The sequence below is a fragment of the Biomphalaria glabrata genome, chromosome 11, assembly GCF_947242115.1.
Source record: "Biomphalaria glabrata chromosome 11, xgBioGlab47.1, whole genome shotgun sequence".
NCBI lineage: Eukaryota > Metazoa > Mollusca > Gastropoda > Planorbidae > Biomphalaria > Biomphalaria glabrata.
In genome coordinates, this window is record NC_074721.1 from 42997465 (window position 1) to 43019198 (window position 21734).

The following is a 21734-nucleotide window of genomic DNA, read 5'->3' on the forward strand; positions in this document are numbered from 1 at the left end:
ATGAGACTAATAAAGCTTAAACTGACCCCATGGTACCAAACACAGGATTTTTTTTTATAGTACTGGTAACTGAGGAAGGTTTATTACAGGCATGAGTTTGATCTTTTTGAAACTAATTCCTAAAAAAAAAATGTTTTCCTAGGCAACTTCAAAACTACTTTGTCAACTATCCAGAGATTCAGGGGAATGAAATCTTAGACTATTTATAATTAAGGTAAATTTGAGAAAAATAGTAATTTCTTGATTATGATTTTAAAACTGCTTTTTTCTATTACATATTTATTATAATGTAATAATGTTTTTTTTTTCAGTTAAATTAAACTGATGCAAACAGTATTTACTTATTAACTTTGACTTACTGATTATCTATGATGAGTCTGGAATGATTCTGTGTGCAGGATCTAAATTGTGGTGACCCATTCTGATTATTGTAAAAATGTTTTACATGTTTCAGATGTTCCTTCAGAGTTGAAAACAACTACATTCTAGCTTGAACGTCCCACAAGAAGAAGTGAGGTGGCAGCAGGCAGGGGTCTAACCTAGGATCATGGAGACCACTAAACGATAGTCCAGAGTTTATATGATTGATTGAGTAGACAAAGAAGGGATGGATTACTGGAGCTAAAAGAAGGCATAATTTAACAATAGACTACTTTGGGGTAAGTTTCCGTAGCTGCCCCTACACTTTCTATGGTCTTATGTATTGGTTTTCTCTAGACTGTTTTTGTTTTTTTTGTTGGTCTCTATTACATACACAGTTTAGTTCATAATATAAAGATATTTATATTTAACTCTATATGAAAAAGTTTATGTTAATATGTAATACAAGTGCTATGCCCCTTTGCTTGGGTTTGAAATGCCCTCTGTGTCAAATGAGTTAGCCTTAGTCAAGATAGCAACATAAAAAAAAAACATTCTTGAAAATGAACTCTACAAAACGAATATATTTGTTCTAGTTTCTACTAGCCTTAATTAACAGTTGACTGTCTAGATTTTACTTTTCTGTTGAATGAAATTTAGATGTTTATTTATTTATTATTTTTCTTTGGTTTATCATAACATAAAGCTTGCTCAGTGCTCAGTTTAAGCTCTTTGGGGAACATGTGGGGAGAAGCAGTATTTCTGAGATTTCCATGCTGTTTCCAACCCTTACTTAACCCTTTCTGCAACATAGCTCAAGCCAAATCTAAATTGAAAATTTATGAAAATGTGTGGTGCTTACTGGAATTCTAAATCCAGCCCCCTTGAAAGGTAGCCAACTGGTGTATTCCCCTCAGCCCCACAGGGACTTTGTATAAATCTAACAACTAATTTTAATTTATCTTCATCAGATATGGAATGAGAGAGGCTATAGTGTTGATTATATAAATATGTAGGTCTCAGCTGGGGCTGCACAGCCACAGAAAATACTGCATTCCTAACTTATTATAAAGGTAATTGTCTACATTTTATACTATACTATCTTTATAAGACATACTGTATAATAATACTTGTATATTTTTGGAAAAAGTGAAGATCTTTGTTTTTACCAGATCATATTGGATGTATCTGATATCCCTATAGATGTCTATTCATTACACTGCTATTCATTGTGTTCTCACCAAAATGATTTTACTGACATTATTCTTTTGACCAACCAACAGAAACAAAATTGACGTGGCCAAGCTCCTTTCCTTACTTCCATTTCTTTTCCTTCTTAGGTACACCGTGATAATGTGTCAGCTATCACATTGTCTTTCCCTGGTATTGTCCTGACCTCAAAGTTATAATCCATAAGTTGCAGTGCCCATCTGGCTATTCTGTTGTTTCTGTGTTTTCATGTTGTTCTTCATCTTGCTCTTTTTCCTTAGTTGATAACTCAAACAATTTTGCCAAATCTCCTTCCTCTACATCTTTACTACAGGATCGAGTAGTCGCCATTCCACAACAATTTTTCCAAACTTCTATCTCATTTTCCGTGCACTTCTTTATGTTTGGTATATTGCCAATAATCAAATCAATTTGATCATGGTCTATAACACATGCCTCTACGATCCCCGTATAATGCGGTGTTTTAATGTTCACTCGGGCCACGAGTAATCGAACTGTTTTACCATCAAACATAATACATGCTTTGTTTTTTCCAGTATATTCATGATCTTCAACCAATTTTCGGTTTATTCCAACAATAGTGCTCCCAGTGTCTCTTATCGTTCTTGCAGCCTTATTTCCTACAAATGTTTGAAAACAGTCTAGACTTCCTGAACTCGACAATAACGACAAACTTTGATCTCTTCTATTTCTTCCGCTGTCATATCTTCCCTGTCTGTTTCCTTGATATCGCCCTCTGTAGCTATTATACTGGCCTTGTCTACTATCTATTTGGCTCCTTCCTTGTCCTCTAAACCTATTCTGTCCTTCATATCTAAATCTTCTATTGTTGCTATAACTGTCTTGTGTTTCTCTAGCTCTATTAAATGCTACTATTTCTTCAATATCGCTACCTCTGTTTAACTTTTTTTCAGGATGTGCCACTTTGTAAGCCCTTATTAATTTTACAATCTCATCTACAGATTTTGGCTTTCTCTCCAGCAGGAATATTTTTAGTTCGTCCTGACTCTCATAAATGACTTTATCCAGCATAAGAAATACCTTTAGTCCATCAAACGTCTTCTCTATTTTTGATGACTCTGTCCAATTGTCAAAATAGCTATTCATCTTGTCTAAAAATGTTTGGGGATCCTCGTTGGTTTCAATTGTGCAATTAACATATTGTTGACGATAAAACGCCTCAGTTTTTCCAAATGTTCGTAGTAATTGCTCCTTTACTATTTGGTAATTATTCTGATTCATGCAAATCTTTGACGGTACCTCCGCTGCAAATGACTTCGATAACAAAAATATCCATTTATCTTCAGGAAAAGCCAATTCTTTCATTTCAATTTCAAACTTCTTTAAGAAAACATCTATGTCTATTTTATTCTCATCAAACATTGTACCTTTATATTTTGCCAATTTATTTCCAGACACATCATTTTTCTTTCCAGTACCTTCATCTTTAGCTTTTCCTTTTTTTATTTCCAACTTTTCTTTCTCTATGGCTAACCTTTCTTTCTCCATAGCTAGCTTCTCTTTCTCAATTTCTTTATCCGTAACTAATTTCTCTTTAATGATAGCCAACTTCTCTTTCTCTATTTCTTTATCCATTGCTAATTTATCTTTGTCAATAGTTAACTTCTCTTTCTCTCTTTCTTTTTCCATGGCTAACTTCTCTTTCTCTATTTCCTTTTCCATGACTAACTTCTCTTTCTCGCTTTCTTTTTCCATGGCTAACTTCTCTTTCTCTATTTCCTTTTCCATGGCTAACTTCTCTTTCTCTATTTCCTTTTCCATGACTAACTTCTCTTTCTCTCTTTCTTTTTCCCTGGCTAACTTCTCTTTCTCTATTTCCTTTTCCATGGCTAACTTCTCTTTCTCTATTTCCTTTTCCTTGACTAGTTTCTCTCTTTCTATTAATCTTTCTTGTACATATTTTCTCAGCTCTGCTCCTTCTAATTCCAATAGTCTCCCTTCTTCTTTCAAAGCAACTATCTCAGCTTTATCCGCCATTTGTATTTTTTCTTTATCGAGTTATAATATCTGACCATATCAATTAAATATATTTGATTCTCATATACTTGGACCCAACAATGTTCATATCTAAATGTAATGTAATGAACCAAACGTTTAATGTTATTCGAATACAAATATGTATCTACTTCCCGGAATACTCTTCTTCCTGCTGGTATAACTGCCAATGCTAGTGTATATTCTCCGCCGGTGATATGAGTCTTTCGTTATTTGTCTATATGCCGTAGTCAGTGTATATCCGTTGGTCCTAAATAGGCACTGTTCTCCACCGTAGTCAAAATTCACTAGTGTTGCCCACAGCAGTGCTAATAATCGTACAAATTTCCATCAATATTGAATGTTAAAGGTTATTGTTGAGAACTATGACCAGCCAGAATAATGAACATGTACTTCAGCAGCCACTGACATGATTTTTTTTAATTATTTTTTTTTTCAATAAATTCATAGCACATCCAAATACAGTGGGTAATCCCTGACGTTTTCACGTTGGTGAATGTAGAGAATGGGCCGTCATAATAATTATAATGATATAAATCTAGATTTAAATGTTAATCCAATTGATTAATTCAGCAATAATGTTTTTAGTTAAGTTTCAACTAAAGGTTTATGTTTACCAGTGAGTCTAGTACATAGCTTTAGAGATTTAGATGACGCTACTCTCCCAATCTTAATAGATCTAGAGATTTTGTTACACTTTGTAGTACTAGTAATACCTCAGTAGAGAATTAGATACCGATATAACGCAGGTCTTGCCTTTTCCGTTGGGCGCCACTTGTTATGACACAAGACTCTTCGAAATAATAATAGACTCTCAGGTTATTACTCTATAAATACTTTAATATTACAACAAGTTATGTAAATACGAACATTTCATTTCTCTTCCTGTCAATTACTCCCGGCTTCCCCTTATCAACATCACTTCCATTCATTACACAAATTCGCACTATTATTCATGCACACCGTGCTGCGCTACGACCGTAACAAATATATAATAAACCAGATGGTTCATAAATAAATTGATTATTGAAATTCAATAGATTGTATATTTAGGGTCATATTTTCCAAATCATTTTTGTTTTTGAAATTATTAGTTCTGTTAGAAGGCCTGCATACAACATTTACCAGACATCTTTGTTATCTCTCTATTTGCAGACTTTGAGAAATGCATTAGATTTAAACTTACTTTAGACTTAGGTCCTCCCGTGCCGTTCGGCGCATTGTCGGCAAGCTGTCTCCATAAAGATCTGTCACTGGCAATGTCTGAAGCCTCCTCCCACCTGGTGTGTCGAGTTTGCCGTTTCTGTAGCAATAGTGGTTTTACAGGGTGGGGTCGCTAGCCCCACACCAAACCCTCCTCCTTTTTCACCCAGGCTTGGGATTTAAATGGCTTTTAAAAATATTTTAATTATAGCACATGATGAAGGATGGGATATTGCTCATGACATCTTAAAAGATAAAAAAAAAAAAATGAGCTAAATCTGTTTATGCTATTGAGTATGTTGGTTAAGTTTTTTACTCCCCAAAACTAGTGATGGTGAGATAGAAACAGATAAAAAGACAACACCACATAATTATTTTCAATTTTCCCTAATGCCATTAGAGAGGGGGAATGGGATGCCTCAATCGGCCAGGAAAACCAATGACTTAGTAGAGTTGAAGTATCTTATTAACATGCCTGACTAGATTGATCATGAAATGCATAGGACATAATTATATTCTATTTTGAAGTAATGCCTGTAATCTAGAAGATATGAAGATTGTGTTTGTCCTGTTCTTTTTGGTCTTCCTCTGTGCCTTGTGTCTGTGGGTTCCCATCTGAAGCCTGAATAGCTCTTTTGTTGGCATTTTTATTTTAGGTGTAACTTGTGTATTGTTCACTATTTATTAAGTTTTGAAAGTGGCTGAGTTTGGAAAGACCTAATCAACTTTCTAACAAACAGCTCTGCTAGCTTGTAGACATCTAGGTGAACATATAAGGATATCTAGCATGTAATAAATTCTATGAAACTTTTAAAAGAATAAGTATATTATTATGAGGTTGTTTTTAGAATAAAGGCATATATTAATATATTTAAATAGTTTGTACATTTTGGAAAGTGTTATGCAAAAGTGATTCTGTTCACAGCTGCCATTATCCAAGGACATATGATTCTCTGGAGGCTTACATCACTGGAAAAAGTCTTTGGGCCCCTGAAGATTACAGTACATGTAATGCTGCAAAAGGAGGAGGATGCTGGGCCAGGGTAAACACTCCATAACATAATGACATAGTGAGTGAAATAACATTTTATTTTAGTGTATAATAGTTGTAATTTTAGTCTAAAATATTTAAATAAATGTTACAGTATAAGCCAGTTCCTGAATTAGCTTGTCACAATGCACATTCAGCCAAAGTTAAAAATTCTTGAATAAAGTTATCTCTATTGTACTTAAGCTAGCTATATCCTGTATAGTCAAAAGATTGGCAGCAATTCTCTCTGCAAATGATGATGTGCTGATTCATAATGGAACATTTGATTTTTTAATGGGGGGGGGGGGGGGGAGGACTTGCTAAGTGGTTAAGTGCAACTGCTTTTAAGCTAGAGTTTTCAGGTTCAAATCTTGGTGAAGATTGTTTTTGAATTTCAGGATCTTAGAGTGCCTCAAGTCCATGCAATTCTAATGACATTAGTTGGGGAAGTAAAGAAGGTTTATCATTGTGCTGGCCATATCATGATACCTTTATAACTGTAGGCCACTGAAACAGATGACATTTACATCATCTGCCCTATAGATTCATCATCATCATCACTCCTTTGAGTTCCTTATGGAACATAGGGCCTCGACAAAAACACGCCACTCTCCACAGTCTCTTGCTAGCTTTTTGATGGTGTCCCAGCTCTTCCCGGTCTTCTCTGGTTCTTCAAGTACACTGCGTCGCCATGTTCTTTTTGGTCTTCCTCTGCGTCTTGTTCCCTGGGGGTTCCACTCTAAGGCCTGCCTAGCTCTGTTGCTGGTATCTTTTCTAAGGGTGTGACCAATCCATCTCCACTTCCTCTCTAAGATCTGCACTTCTATATTTTTCTGTCCACTCATCTCCCACAGTTTGGTGTTTTCTACTTTGTCATACCAGTGTATTTTTAGGATATTTCTCAGGCATCTGTTGATGAAGGTCTGTATTTTTTTTGTTGTGGCTTCAGTTGTTCTCCATGTTTCAGAACCATACAGTAGGACAGCCTTGACATTAGAGTTAAAGATTCTTAGTTTAGTCTTGTTTGAGATGTAAGGAGATTTCCAGGTTGGTTTTAGCTGTGTAAATGTCTGACATGCTAGATTTATATGGCGTTTAATGTCTTCATCTGTTCCACCTGATATACTGACTACACTCCCAAGGTATATAAAATTTTCTACTTGGTCTATTGTCTGAGAATTCAATACTATGTCTCCACTTTGTTTATTGTTTACTTTAAGTACTTTAGTTTTTTAGTGGTTTATTTTGAGGCCTACTCTTTTTCCTACTTCGCTTAAAGCTGCGACCTTTTCTTGCATATCCTGTAGTCTGTGTGATAATAGGGCTATGTCATCAGTGAATTCCAGATCTTCCAGCTTTTGTATGAGAGTCCATTGGATTCCTTTCCCTGCGTTAGAGTAGGCTTCTTTTGTGACCCAATCCAGTACTAGAAGGAACAGGAGTGGTGAAAGAAGACATCCCTGTTTGACTCCTGTTGTGACTGGAAATTCCTCTGACAGCTTGCCACAGTGGGTTACTTGGCAGGTGAAACCATCATAAAGGTTCTTGATTATGGTTATTATTTTATTGGGGATCCCATAATGTCTCATTACAGTCCAAATAGATTCTCTGTCGACACTATCAAAAGCTTTTTCAAAGTCAACAAAAGTTGCATAGAGAGGAGATTGCCATTCGACACATTGTTCTACAATTATCCTGAGTGTAGCTATTTGGTCAGCACAAGATCTCCCTTTTCTGAATCCGCCCTGTTCTTCCCTTAGGTGTTCATCACATGCTCCCTTTATTCTGTTTAGTACGATTCTGCTAAAAATCTTGCTTGGTACTGACAGCAAAGTGATGCCTCGCCATTTCTCACATTGTGATAGATCTCCACTCTTTGGTATATTTATTAGCAAGCCCTATAGTTTGCAAGTTTTAAAAGGCATTCTTATTACATTTTAATCCGCAACTATTCTAAAAATTATAATCATTTTTTCAGACATTTTTTCTTTTCTGAGCCACTAAATTGATGATTATGTTAAATCAACAATTGATTTTAAAATAATATTTCTGATTTACTTTGATGCAAGAAAAGGCTAATATTATAAGCAATACTTACTATAGTCAAATTATGCACTTTTATAAAGTATGCTAAGCAGGCTTAAACAAAGCATAAAAAAAGAATATTTGCTATTGATCTTTTAGAAAATGGGGCTATAGAATATACAACTATCTATTTGTTATAATTTTAATGAAGGTTTTTTTGTTTTTACATTTTATCCTCAAATTTAAATCAAAACTATGTCAATAGCTATATGTCTTCATAAGTTATAACTAATTTAACATGTATTTATCTTTGGAATGTTTGTAAATTGTTTTACATGTTTCGGATGTCCCTTCAGAGTTGAAGATAGTTTACTTCCTAGTCCAAACCTCCCGCAGGGTGACGGGGGATGGGAGCAGGCAGGGTTTGAACTAGAGACCATCGATAAATCCGATCGACTGTCCAGCGCGCAAAGTGCACGACCTGGCAGTCAGGATCGTTATCTGGGTAACTATTGTCTGATAAATTGAAATAATGATTAAGTCTAGAAGAAGTAAAACTATGGCATGCATCCTGTTTGGAACTATCTATTCACCTAAATTAATTCCACTAACTTCGATAGTAAAGCAGTTTACTTGCTATGTTGTGAGTCTTTTTTTTTTTAAAGATAAAAAAAATGAAACATTTGTTGGTGCTTCTGCTCTGACACTGAAAAAAAAGTAGGTCTGTTGAAGTTAATGAATAATAAAAACAAAGAAGAATATCCAGATTATACATGATTACATTTTGTAGTGTCATTCAATAAGGAAATCTACTTGAATTGTAAGCATGTTTCTAACCCTAAATATTTACTATATAAATAAATTATGGCTTTCATATAGTGCTACTTTCATGCTTATAGCATGCTCAGAGCACTATGGTCCAATCTCATTTGTGGACCAGTGGGACTAGGTTTTCTAACTGCCTTAAAGCACTCAGTAAACACAACTCAACTCGAGTTGTGTGTCGAACCTCTTGCCCCCTTCATAGGCAGCCAAGCTAAGCCAAGTTCAAGCGTAGTTGGCCTCTTGACCACGCTTCCTACTAGGCTCGATTGGTTACCTTGGTTGTGGAAAAGGAAATATTTAAAGTTCTTGAAGTGTTCAGTATCCTCATTTTGTAATTAAACCTGATGCATGATGGACATTAATATTTTTACTTTATATTTTCATATGTTTCCAACTGTGAATTGCCTCTTACTTTAAAATTTAGCTCTAGCTGGATAACTTTGTGCAATAAAAAAATTATGTTTAGATTTTGGAAATTATAATTTATGTGCTACATCTTAAATTCACTATATACTTGTAGAACTATTGCTTGGAATCTAATTGCAAGTTTCTACTGTCGACTGTCATACTAGATATGGTCTTATGACTGCATTAGAACCGAAACTATAATGGAATCTAATTGCAAGTTTCTACTGTCGACTGTCATACTAGATATGGTCTTATGACTGCATTAGAACCGAAACTATAATGGAATCTAATTGTAAGTTTCTACTGTCGACTGTCATACTAGATATGGTCTTATGACTGCATTAGAACCGAAACTATAATGTTTGCCCCCCCCCCCCCCCCCCTTCATATGGAAAGCAGGTAAATCTTTCATTTAGAGCCAAATTATATAACCCTTACCGTATTTATACAATAAAAGTGTACTGAGCATGTTATAGTAGAAAGAAGACACATTATAGAAATCTTATACATAAGAATTTGGATACCAAGAAAAAAAATCTTTTCTCTAGTGAAACTAGATCTGTATGGATAATGGTTTGCTTTTAATCTTTAACAATACAGCCAATCAACCTTACTGGTACATCTGGTAACAGGTACATCTCTTATGGCTAAAATGACCAGTGTGTGTGTTTTGTATCAAGGATATGCATGTTGTTGGTTTTGAAAAAATGTTTGATGTGACTGCCAAGGCTTTTTACAAATCTTTTGTATGTGTGTATGTGGGGTTTTTTTTCTATTTTTTTTAATTTTGTATTGTAATCGGAATTCTTAAATGGTGGGAAAAAAATGTAAACCACTATTTTGACTGTCAAAAACAGTAAACCTAAAAAAAATGAATTTTGTAGTTTTAAACAAATTGAATCACACTTATAACATATATAAAATATAGATTTATAACATATTGAATCACACTTATAATACATACAGGCTTTCTGCCTGGTCGTGTGGTATATTGTTTGGACTTCTCGATGGTCCTGGGTTAATACCCTGCCTGCTGTCATCCTGCTGGAAGTTAGGACTAGGAAGTAAATTATCTTCAACTCTGAAGGAACAACTAAAATATGTGAAACATTTTACAAACATTTTTTTGTCTTCCTTTCTCAGCACATACAACTCAATTTACTTCTATTGGCTGGAAATATTTAAAGCATGACAGTGGCGTAGGTAAATTACCAAATAGTGGATCTTATGTTGGATTGATCAGCCCTGATGAACTGACCTGACCATTGTAATTGAAACCATAGTGAGTAATAATTTCTTAAAAGCACTCTTCTTACCTCCCTCCCCTCCCCTTAAGATTCTAAAGAAAAAATTTGTCAGCATGTTACATTACTAGACTGTAAGACTCTTTATGACATATCTGTCAGACATACCTACAGGTTGGAAAACTTATCTATTTGACATACCTAGATGACATATTAACTCTGATTAATAAAAGAAAAAAGTTTTTCAGACACAATCACTTTATTTGTATTTCAGACTCATGACCACTCTATCTGTATAGGTCCTGGTATACCCTGGGATGATGTTCACCCACAACTTTTAACTTGAAATCTTAAAGGAAGTTTTGTAAGTATATTTCATTAGATTCTTCTGCTTAAAATAATTTATAACAATAAAGAAAAAGTTAAAGACTGCTATTGCATGAGGCTTGTATTTAAAAAAAAAAAAAGAAAATATAATTACTGACAAATGAATTCAAAAGTTTGATGTCAGCTGGCAGAATATGAACCTGGCACCATTATTATTATTATTATAGCTTTTATAAAGCGCTACTTTCATGCTTATAGCATGCTCAGAGCGCTTTTTGGTCCAATCTCATTTGTGGACCGGTGGGGGGGAGGGGGTATCTAGGAGTTGGTTTTCTGTGCTGCCTTTGGGCGCTCAGTAAACACATCTCTGCCCGAGTCGGGTGTCGAACCTCGAGCCCCCTTCTAGGTAGCCAAGCCAAGTTCAAGCGCACTTGGCCTCTCGACCACGCTTCCCACCATTGTGAAAGATAATCCAGTGTGCATACTGCACAACCAGGCAGCCATCCAGTCTTAAAAAGAATGTGTTAATTAATCATTTTATTTAGTTTTAAATTAGACTGTTTTATGTTTTATTTGTATCTCTTTTCTATGGACTTTCTTTTGTTTTAACAATAATTTATTACCAGTTATATAAATTTAGTAAAATGTTTGCAGCTAAATATCACTACCATTGTTATCTTTAGGCTAAACTAACAAGCATGAATGTCTGGTACAGTAAGATAGGGTTAATGGTCAACCTGACATTATGGTTCATTCATTGGGACAGCTAATGGTGAGTCAATTCTATTTTTAAATATTAAATTAATCTGATGAATTCCTTTGACTCTTTTTGTATTAAGTATCAAACTTGGCAGTGAAACAAAGAGCAAGGAAAAGAAGCATAACTTAATTTATTTAGGTGATAGAGTAGCAGAGAAGGCCTAAAGTGTCTAATGCAGAACATTCTCAGGACATAAGCAATGTATTCATATCTTGTACCTTTGCTGAAATGTTAACAGACAGAAATTTAAAGTAGGGAATCCACCTGGGAAATAGTTTAAAGAGTGTTGGTAGACAAAAAGATTTTTAAAAAATAACCATAGACTTGCAATGAAAAAAAAAAGAGCCTACTGCTGTGCCACACCAGTTGGTTAAAAGAAAGACTTAGCAAAAGAAAATCTGGAGATGCTTTAGTAATAAATAAGTCAGCACTTTAATATTGTATTCATATATATATATTCATATTATCACATTCCATCTTTCACAGTTTGTGTCTGACCAAGCAGTTCTCAAGTTAGGGCTTGATGAAGTCTACAAACTGACCATTATATCTACTGGACAAAAAAGGATCTTATATGTATATTTTAAACCTGGTCAATGCCTATTTCTCCACTATTGTCAACATCTTGAGACATCACCATCGGCAGAAACCGAAGACGGCTGATACATTTGTGTGGGTGAAAAACTGAAGGCATCGCTCGAAGACAGCTGATACACTTGTGTGGGTGAAAAACTCAAGGCTTCGCTCGAAGACAGCTGATACATTTGTGTGGGTGTAAAATTCAAGGCGTCGCCTGAAGACAGATGATACATCGTTTCCACGTCAGCGCTCGTCACCAACTTTTGACACGCTCTTGCATTGTCGAGGTTTCACCTTACATTGCTATACAGAAGGTCCTCCATTTAGACCTCTGTTCACTTATGGTCATTCTAATTTTTCAGAGACTTTACATATTTGGATTATCTAAGCTGAAGTTCTCCACTTAAGTACTGTTGGATTATTTATACGAATGTTCAAGTACTTTTGGATTATTGATCTTTGACGTTGAAGTTGGACTAACTTGTACCTATTGGCGCTCTCCTAGTCATCGTTGTACGACGAAGAAATAACACATGCCTGCATTACTACACTTACATTTTGGATTATCTTATTGGATTATTTGGATTACCTGTTGGACTTGTGTTAATTGTAAAGGTCAAGAGGAAATATTTTTTGACATTACTTGAGCATTTGAGCCATCTTATGGCATATGACTGGATTATTTTACTACTACTTTGATGCTCACATTGATGTGTACTCTCAATCGGATTACTTAGTTACCTTACCCATGGATTATTATTGAACTACTCAAGCTGTATTTGTATTTGACAAGCTACAAGAGAGGATTAATCTACATCAGTCTACAAAAGAAAGTCTGTAAGTTATAATTAAGGATTGAATATATTCATATGATTAATAAAGTACATTGATTTTGCTGTGGTATAGCAGTAATTGAAGTTGATTATATGTAGAGTTAGTGATTGATAACTCTTGGAACCATATTAAATTGATTTTCATTTTTTATATTTGTTACCTTAAAGGGCGGTCGGCGTGGGTCTATCTTATGTTTTGAGACTGAATCGGCACAATTTATTTGTTCCGTTCCATTTCACTTCATCTGATAGGGATCTTTAGGGATTTTCTTGTTGTTCTCCTAGTCCTAATAAGGTCCGAGTAGACCAGCCTTGTTCGGTAGGGACTTCTAGATCATTTTGAAATTTTTTGTTTAGTGGTATATAGTTTTGTTTGTACAATCGTAGTGTGATTTCTCTTTGTATTCATATTGTTTGTTTGTGTAAGTCTTGTATTTACATATCTGTGATTCTCTTGTCAAAGTCTTCTATTTATTGATTTCTTTTAAAGCAGACTGTATTGTTATCTATATTGTTTTTGTGTTCGTCACCTATACTTTAATTTATCTCTTTATTCTCTCATTAATTAATTTTTTTTTCATTTTTTCACTGCACATATAACATGTTACAAAGATATATTTGAAGTAATAATATTGTGTACATATATACTATCACTTGAATTAGAGCCTTATTTTTTGAGCTCTTGTACTTATTTTGTATTGACACATTTCTCGTACTCTGATTATTTTGTTGGTACATTTTGACGCAACACTTATTACTATTGACTCATTTGTACATTGTATTTGGCACACATTGATTACAAACTCAACACATTTATTGGCCATCTATTATTTAAATATCAAAGATACATGCAAAGTGAGACATTATTATTTGTATTTTGATAACTAAGCACTCACTACACAGTTAATACTACATACAGATTGGAATCCTATATATTTGTTGACTTTATACACGTTGAAGATTATTTAATATTTATTGACATTATACACACTTGAAGCCTAAACCCATACCTATCAACAATGTCTATCTATGATAAAATCTTGGAGTTGGCCAGAGAAATGGAATTGAAGGGTGAAAAGAAAAGAGAATTTATCGAAAGAGAATTGGATGAATTAAAGAAGAAAGAACGTGAAGTAGCGGAACGAGCGGCAGAAAGAGCGCATCAGAAAGAAATAGAGGGAAAAGTTGAGTTAGCTAAACTGGAAGCTGCAAAAGTGAATCCGAACATATTACAACCACTGACACAGCAAGCCAAACCATACGTCTCGAAGTTCCATAAGTTCAATGAGAAAAACGAAACTCTTGAAAACTACATTGTGCAATTTGAGCACATAGCCTCAACGTATGACATGTCTCCTAGAGATATGGCCAAGCACCTACTCGCCAATCTTGCAGGTGAACCGCTGAACATAATAGCCACCCTGACACCCGAACAAAAGACTGACTACAAGGCTGTGAAAAACAGACTCCTCGAACACTTTGGCAAATCCGAGGACCACTACAGAAAACTCTTTCGAGACATCAGATTGCAAAAGAACGGTGATTACAACAGAATTATTTTTGAAATTAAGCAAAATATCTTAAAGTGGCTTGAACTCTCCAACTGTGATATGACGAGACCAGACCAAATCATTGATATGTTCTTAATTGACAGTGTACTATTGAATGTTACAGACAACATTTTCACTTTCCTGAAAGAGAAGAAAATTAAAAACGAAACAGAACTCATAACTAACCTGAATTTATTCAAAGACAGCCATCCCAATCACACCATCGACAGAAGAGACCATCAAATAGCTGCCACCATTAACACTGATTCAAGTAAATTCAAATACAGCAGCAACAATAAAACCTGCTTTAACTGCGGCATAAAGGGTCACATAAAGAGCCAATGTAGATCAATCAACAGAAGCACTTTCCAGTATCAAAGTGGCACATATCGAGACAATAAATATGACAACAGAAGAAACAGCAGAGCAACCCAAAGTTACAGCCCTAATGATAGAAGAAGGCAATACAACACCAACAACGATAATTACAACTTCCAGAACTATCAAAGAAGACAGCAATACAATACCAACAACTTTCAGAACTATCACAGACAATCCAGACGTGATGGCTACGAACGAAACAGATACAACAGAAATACTTCAAACAGATGGCAAAGTAACAGCAACAATAGAATCCATAGACGCCCTAGCAGTTATGACAACTCAGCCGCAACCATCGACACTCACGAACATGTAGCATTCATGAACTCAACTCTAGAAAATAATTCCTATCCATTACTTACAAACGGGCTGGACAACGCATCACGAAACAGTAACATTAGAACTGGAAACACACATGACACAAGTAGTTAGCAAGCTAGACATAGGGCAGCACAACATACAATTTTGTTTATTATACAATAGGATACAACACCATCACAAAATCACTAAATATCAGTAATATAACTAAACAATGACATTGTTCACATAAGTCAACAACTATAATTATCACACTATTTTACATAACACTAGCACCGTTAAGGACTCATTAGCCAGTACAAGTGTAATTCATTGAATCTGTTGATGCCATATTCTACATATAACTTTGATTGTATTTGTACACATGACACTTCAAAAGGTCATGTGTGCCCAATTTTTGCATATGTGTAAATTATTTTTCCAAGAGTCCATTTGAACAGAACGCAGTCATATTAAAACCTGAGTATGTGACACTATTTATTGAAATGTATTTTTCATTTTTTCAAATGTACATAACCTTTGTAAATTGTATAGATATGACTGTGACATTGATCTTCACTGATGAATTTATTTTTTCCCACATATCAGTTTTGAAGACTATTTGAGCTTAATTCGAGGCTTGAAACGATACACTTGATGATATGTAATGCAAACAATGATTTTTTGAAAAGAATATTGTATTTAATTAGTGAGATGTATTTGAGCATTACTGATGGCTTGAAAAATAATTGATACTGTGTAATGCAAACTGAATCTTTGAATAGAAGATTGTACTTAATATGAGAAGTATTGGAGCATTATTGATGGCTCATGAAGTAATATATATAATGTGTGATGTAATCGCTGATTTTTTGAGGAGAAGATTGTATTTAATATGAGAAAATTATTTGAGCATTATTGATGGCTCGTGAAGCAATACATTTGATGTGTGTCGTAGACACTGACTTTTTGAGAAGATTGTATTTAATATGAGAAAATTATTGGAGCATTATTGATGGCTCGTGAAGTAATATATTTGATGATGTGTGATGTAGACACTGATATTTTTTGAGAAGATTGTATTTAATGACAAAACTTTTGGAGCATTATTGATGGCTCAAGCAGTATATTTTATATTATGTGATGATAACACTAATTTTGAGAAGAATATTGTATGGATATGAGAAAACTATCGAAGCATGATTAATGGCTCGAAGTAATATACTTGATTTTTGAAAGAACATTGTACTTGATTCATGAAGACTATTGGAGCACTATTAATGGCTCAAAGTAATATATTTGATTTTTGAATAGAACATTGTATTTGAGTGATGAAGACTATTAGAGCACTATTAATGGCTCGAAGTAACATATTTGATGTTACATAACGTGAAAAGCTGATTCATTTTTTCGAGAGAAGATTGTAACTTACACTTATGTTAAAAGAACTTTTTGTGCTCACAGTAAGACATATGAGCCAAATGAATATCATGATAACGACCTTGATGCTTTAATATGCTTATGACTTTGATGATTTAAATATGTTCCTCATAAATCATCATTAAAGAATATATTTTCTTGACTTTCATGATTTAGTAGCATTGTCAAAACATTGCCATTATTTTTGTACATAAACCATTGAGACAACATAAATATTTATTATAGATACATTTCACTTGCATTGATTTATTTTAAAGAACATTGTCAATATCTTTTCATTTGACCATGTAACCATTGTCAATATTTTTCATTTGATTATGTAACCTGATGGGATAAACTAAGTATATTTGTATACGAGCATTTTTCATGGCTGCTCATTCCTTTGTAAAATTAATATTGAAAGCATTCTTTTGATAAATTGAGAATTTACTTTGAAATTTTGTGTAAAGAAACACTTGCTTTTTGAGTAATGTTGACAACTATGAGTATTGTCTACACAGACAAATATTTTTTCAAATATTGTAAGGTCAAATGAGACCATATATTAGTCTCATCAAATTTTTTGATGGCATGATAAGACATGTGCCAGAGATTATAGCACACATTGTACATTTGTATGGATTATTTCTCTCTCAAAAGATGTGACTATACATATAATAGTATTATTACTTAAATTTCAAAAGATTTTTACAAAATCTTTTTTTTTTGAGGGAAAGGGCGTAATGTCACAGTCTTAGTTGACATTGCATGATCTAAAGTTCACATCATGTTAATAGTTTAAAAGACACGTGGAATTCCTAATGTAGAAAACAGGAAGTAGAATGAATAAAGTTGACTTTGAAGTCAGTCAGTCAGTCAAGTAAAGCAGTCAAGTGAAGTCAAGTTAGAAGTCAAGTGTTATTCTTTGGACCGAGTGGTCAAGTATATTTTAGTCCGGGATGGACAGTAGCGACTTAGAAAAGTCTGTAGTAATTTCAGTTAGAAAGTAACTTGTGGGCAGTTGTTGCCAGTGGTCTTTTGAGACATGTATTAGTTAATCTATATTTCTACACAGTGTTGCCCGCTGAGATGCAGACATGATTTGTTGTTAACGTATTGGATACTTTTGATACCGCTGTTATGCGGATAGGATTATTATTTCTTGACTTGTAGCACTAACAAGGAGTGCAGTATATTATTATTATTATAGTAAAATAAACTTCATGTTGTCTGCTGAACGGACTTGAGTCAGTCGTATAGTGTTTGTCTTGTCACGTGTCTAGAGTACTTCAGGAAGTAAGAACTCAATATTACACCATTCAACGTTCATTGACAGACCCCCTCCCTCCCAACCATTTCCTCTGCCTTATCTTGATGACTTTGACTTTAATTAGACATTAAGCTTTCCATGTGCTGAAATTTAGCATTGTAGAATGGGAAATAAATTGTCTATGACAGTTCAAAGTGTGTATACATTTTTTTTGACGCACCCTGTAAATATATTGTATTCAGTGATTTTTTTATTTTACCATTTTCTAATATTAGTTTGTTAGCTCAATAACTATTAACCTTTTAGATCGTTATCTTTCATAATGTTAAGACTAGAAAACAAGATCTCAAAATTATGGAGTGTGTGTGTGTGGGTGTTTCCAAGGTAACGTTGAGAAATTAGCGATTGGTTGGCGGATATGCAGTGAGGATGGTGAAATTACAAAAATGGTCTAGTGTAATGCAAATTACCCAGGGATCTGAAACTGTACAGACAGGTTTTTTGTAGTGAGTTAGATTTTGTTTAAAATACCATTTTATATTATTGCTACTAGATTTATTTCATTTCATCTAGGTTAGTATTAGGGTTAGTGTTATGTTGTAATAAAAGTTATATTTAGTTTTGTTTCATAAAAAGAAGATTTTTCAAGTTTCACAATTAAATATATATATATATATCCAAGCAGTAGTTCTCACCAAACTTTCATACACTGGCAGAACTACCTTAAAAAAATGTTCTGCTGGAGGCTGGTGTGGGTAGTATAGAAGAAATACTTATTCAACAGCTGTGATGGGTTGGAAAATTATCCCACATGGGGGGGGCGACTGCATGCCAAATGGTATCTTCAAGGATGGCGTAACGGGGTACTCCTGTAAGCACTATAAAGATTAACTCAGGCACCTTTTTGCCATAGAGGAAAGTAGGTTGTAATAGGGTTTATGAAAACACTGCACTCATGTTTTATCTTCAGCATCATTATTATTATTAAACTATTACTCAAATTTTGCTTTGTTATTTTGCCATGTAGAGATTTACTGCTGCTGGGGTGAACAATGCTTAAAAAAAATACAAATATGCTGTGTTTTTACTTTGGCCCAGCGGTGGCTCCCACATTTGTCTTTTGTATTTTTCTATACCAGTTCTGTTACTGTGCAAATGCAAAAAAAAAAAATTGTTGCACTATTGATATTTTTTATACTAATTTTTTATTTATATTATTAATTATTTATTATTATCTAAGCATCTGTTTGTATTTGAGCTGGGTAATGAATAATAGATTCTTAAATTTAATTGTTGTTTGTTGCTTTACTCACTTTTAAACTGTGACCATGTAAATTTTGTCTAGATGGAGAATGGTAATGTCTTAGTGTTAATGATTAGATTGAGAATGGTAATGTCTTAGTGTCAATGATAACAGTGAGAATGGTAATGTCTTAGTGTCATTGATTAGATTGAGAATGGTAATGTCTTAGTGTCAATGATTGCATTGAAAATGGTAATGTCGTAGTGCCAATGATAACAGTGAGAATGGTAATGTATTAGTGTCATTGATTAGATTGAGAATGGTAATGTCTTAGTGTCAATGATTACATTGAGAATAGTAATGTCTTAGTGCCAATGATAAAAGTGAGACAATCATTAGATTGAGGATGGCAATGTCTTAGTGTCAATGATTACATTGAGAATAGTGATGTCTTAGTGCCAATGATAAAACTGAGACAATCATTAGATTGAGGATGGTAATGTTTTAGTGTCAATGATAAAACTGAGACAATCATTAGATTGAGGATGGTAATGTCTTAGTGTCAATGGTGTAACACTATGATTAAAGTGAGATGCACAAGATGATTTCAGTTCACGTGAAAATGGGTCTTACACATTGTCAAGCAAAGAGGTACCATTTTTGATCACACGACCACGTTTTTTTTACTAAGTTAGCGCCATGATGTATCAAGAGACGTAGGTGTCTCTGTTTTATGAAATTGGATTAAATAATATGAGTACCTAATTGGAGCTTTTTCTATGGATGTAGTTTGTATTTGATGTGAAATAATTCGTGATGATATTTTATGGCTGAGCCTACTTTCTGAACTATTATTTGATGTAATAAATATTCGTCTGCCAGAGAGGAGTTTGTGATTATTTTATCCATAATATGTGATGTGTTTAATTAAGAATACAAGAACACTACATCAAAGCCAGAAGAGGCCCTAATACCCTAATTCAATCAACATTCACACCATTCAAGACGGTACAAATGGTTAGATTGAGAATGATAATGTCTTAGTGTCAATGATTAGATTAAGAATGATAATGACTTAGTGTCAATGATTAGATTGAGAATGGTAATGACTTATTGTCAATGATTAGATTGAGAATGGTAATGTCATAGTGTCAATGATTACATTAAGAATGGTAATGTCTTAGTGTCATTGATTAGATTGAGAATGGTAATGTCTTAGTGTCAATGATTAGATTGAGAATGGTAATGTCTTAGTGTCGATGATTACATTGAGAATGGTAATGTCTTAGAGTCAATGATTAGATTGAGAATTTAATGTCATAGTGTCAGTGATTACATTGAGAATGGTAATGTCTTAGTGTCAATGATTACATTGAGAATGGAAGGTCTTAGTGTCAATGATTACATTGAGAATGGTAATGTCTTAGTGTCAATGATTACATTGAGAATGTTAATGTCATAGTGTCAATGATTAGATTGAGAATGATAATGTCTTAGTGTCAATGATTAGATTAAGAATGGTAATGACTTAGTGTCAATGATTAGATTGAGAATGGTAATGACTTAGTGTCAATGATTAGATTGAGAATGGTAATGACTTAGTGTCAATGATTAGATTGAGAATGGTAATGACTTAGTGTCAATGATTAGATTAAGAATGGAAGGTCTTAGTGTCGATGATTAGATTGAGAATGGTAATGTCATAGTGTCAATGATTACATTGAGAATGGTAATGTCTTAGTGTCATTGATTAGATTGAGAATGGTAGTGTCTTAGTGTCGATGATTACATTGAGAATGGTAATGTCATAGTGTCAATGATTACATTGAGAATGTTATGTCAATTTTTAGATTAAGAATGGTAATTTTTTAGTGTCAATGATTACATTGAGAATGGTAATTTTTTAGTGTCAATGATTACATTGAGAATGGTAATGCCATAGTGTCAATGATTAGATTGAGAATGGTAATGACTTAGTGTCAATGATTACATTGAGAATGGTAATGCCTTAGTGTCAATGATTAGATTGAGAATGGTAATGACTTAGTGTCAATAATTAGATTAAGAATGGAAGGTCTTAGTGTCAATGATTAGATTGGGAATGGTAATGACTTAGTGTCAATGATTAGATTGAGAATGGTAATGTCATAGTGTCAATGATTAGATTGAGAATGGTAATGTCTTAGTGTCATTGATTAGATTGAGAATGGTAGTGTCTTAGTGTCGATGATTACATTGAGAATGGTAATGTCATAGTGTCAATGATTACCTTGAGAATGGTAATGTCATAGTGTCAATGATTACATTGAGAATGTTATGTCAATTTTTAGATTAAGAATGGTAATTTTTTAGTGTCAATGATTACATTGAGAATGGTAATTTTTTAGTGTCAATGATTACATTGAGAATGGTAATGTCTTAGTGTCAATGATTACATTGAGAATGTTAATGTCATAGTGTCAATGATTAGATTGAGAATGATAATGTCTTAGTGTCAATGATTAGATTAAGAATGGTAATGACTTAGTGTCAATAATTAGATTGAGAATGGTAATGAATTAGTGTCAATGATTAGATTAAGAATGGAAGGTCTTAGTGTCAATGATTAGATTGGGAATGGTAATGACTTATTGTCAATGATTACATTGAGAATGGTAATGTCTTAGTGTCAATGATTACATTGAGAATGTTAATGTCATAGTGTCAATGATTAGATTGAGAATGATAATGTCTT

At 33.8% G+C, this 21734-nt stretch overlaps 1 protein-coding gene across 5 annotated transcripts in view; it reads left to right on the forward strand.

The window, feature by feature from the left end:
* Positions 1 to 19881, forward strand: part of LOC129921642 (homeobox protein 2-like) — a 35299-nt gene extending 15418 nt beyond the window's left edge. Inside the window, exons 5-11 of one of the 5 annotated variants that reach the window (XM_056003770.1) lie at positions 143 to 214; positions 455 to 659; positions 5735 to 5852; positions 10241 to 10379; positions 10616 to 10705; positions 11352 to 11440; positions 11915 to 19881. In XM_056003770.1, the coding sequence (XP_055859745.1) occupies positions 13860 to 15203 (1344 nt within the window). In that variant the 5' untranslated portion in view covers positions 143 to 214; positions 455 to 659; positions 5735 to 5852; ... (2 more) ...; positions 11352 to 11440; positions 11915 to 13859 and the 3' untranslated portion in view covers positions 15204 to 19881. Of the gene's footprint in view, positions 1 to 142; positions 215 to 454; positions 660 to 5734; positions 5880 to 8220; positions 8370 to 9522; positions 9848 to 10240; positions 10380 to 10615; positions 10706 to 11351; positions 11441 to 11914 lie in introns of those variants that run through there. The other 4 variants (XM_056003772.1, XM_056003771.1, XM_056003774.1 and 1 more) reach the window with 4 other exon arrangements.
* The last annotated feature ends 1853 nt before the right edge of the window (positions 19882 to 21734 follow it).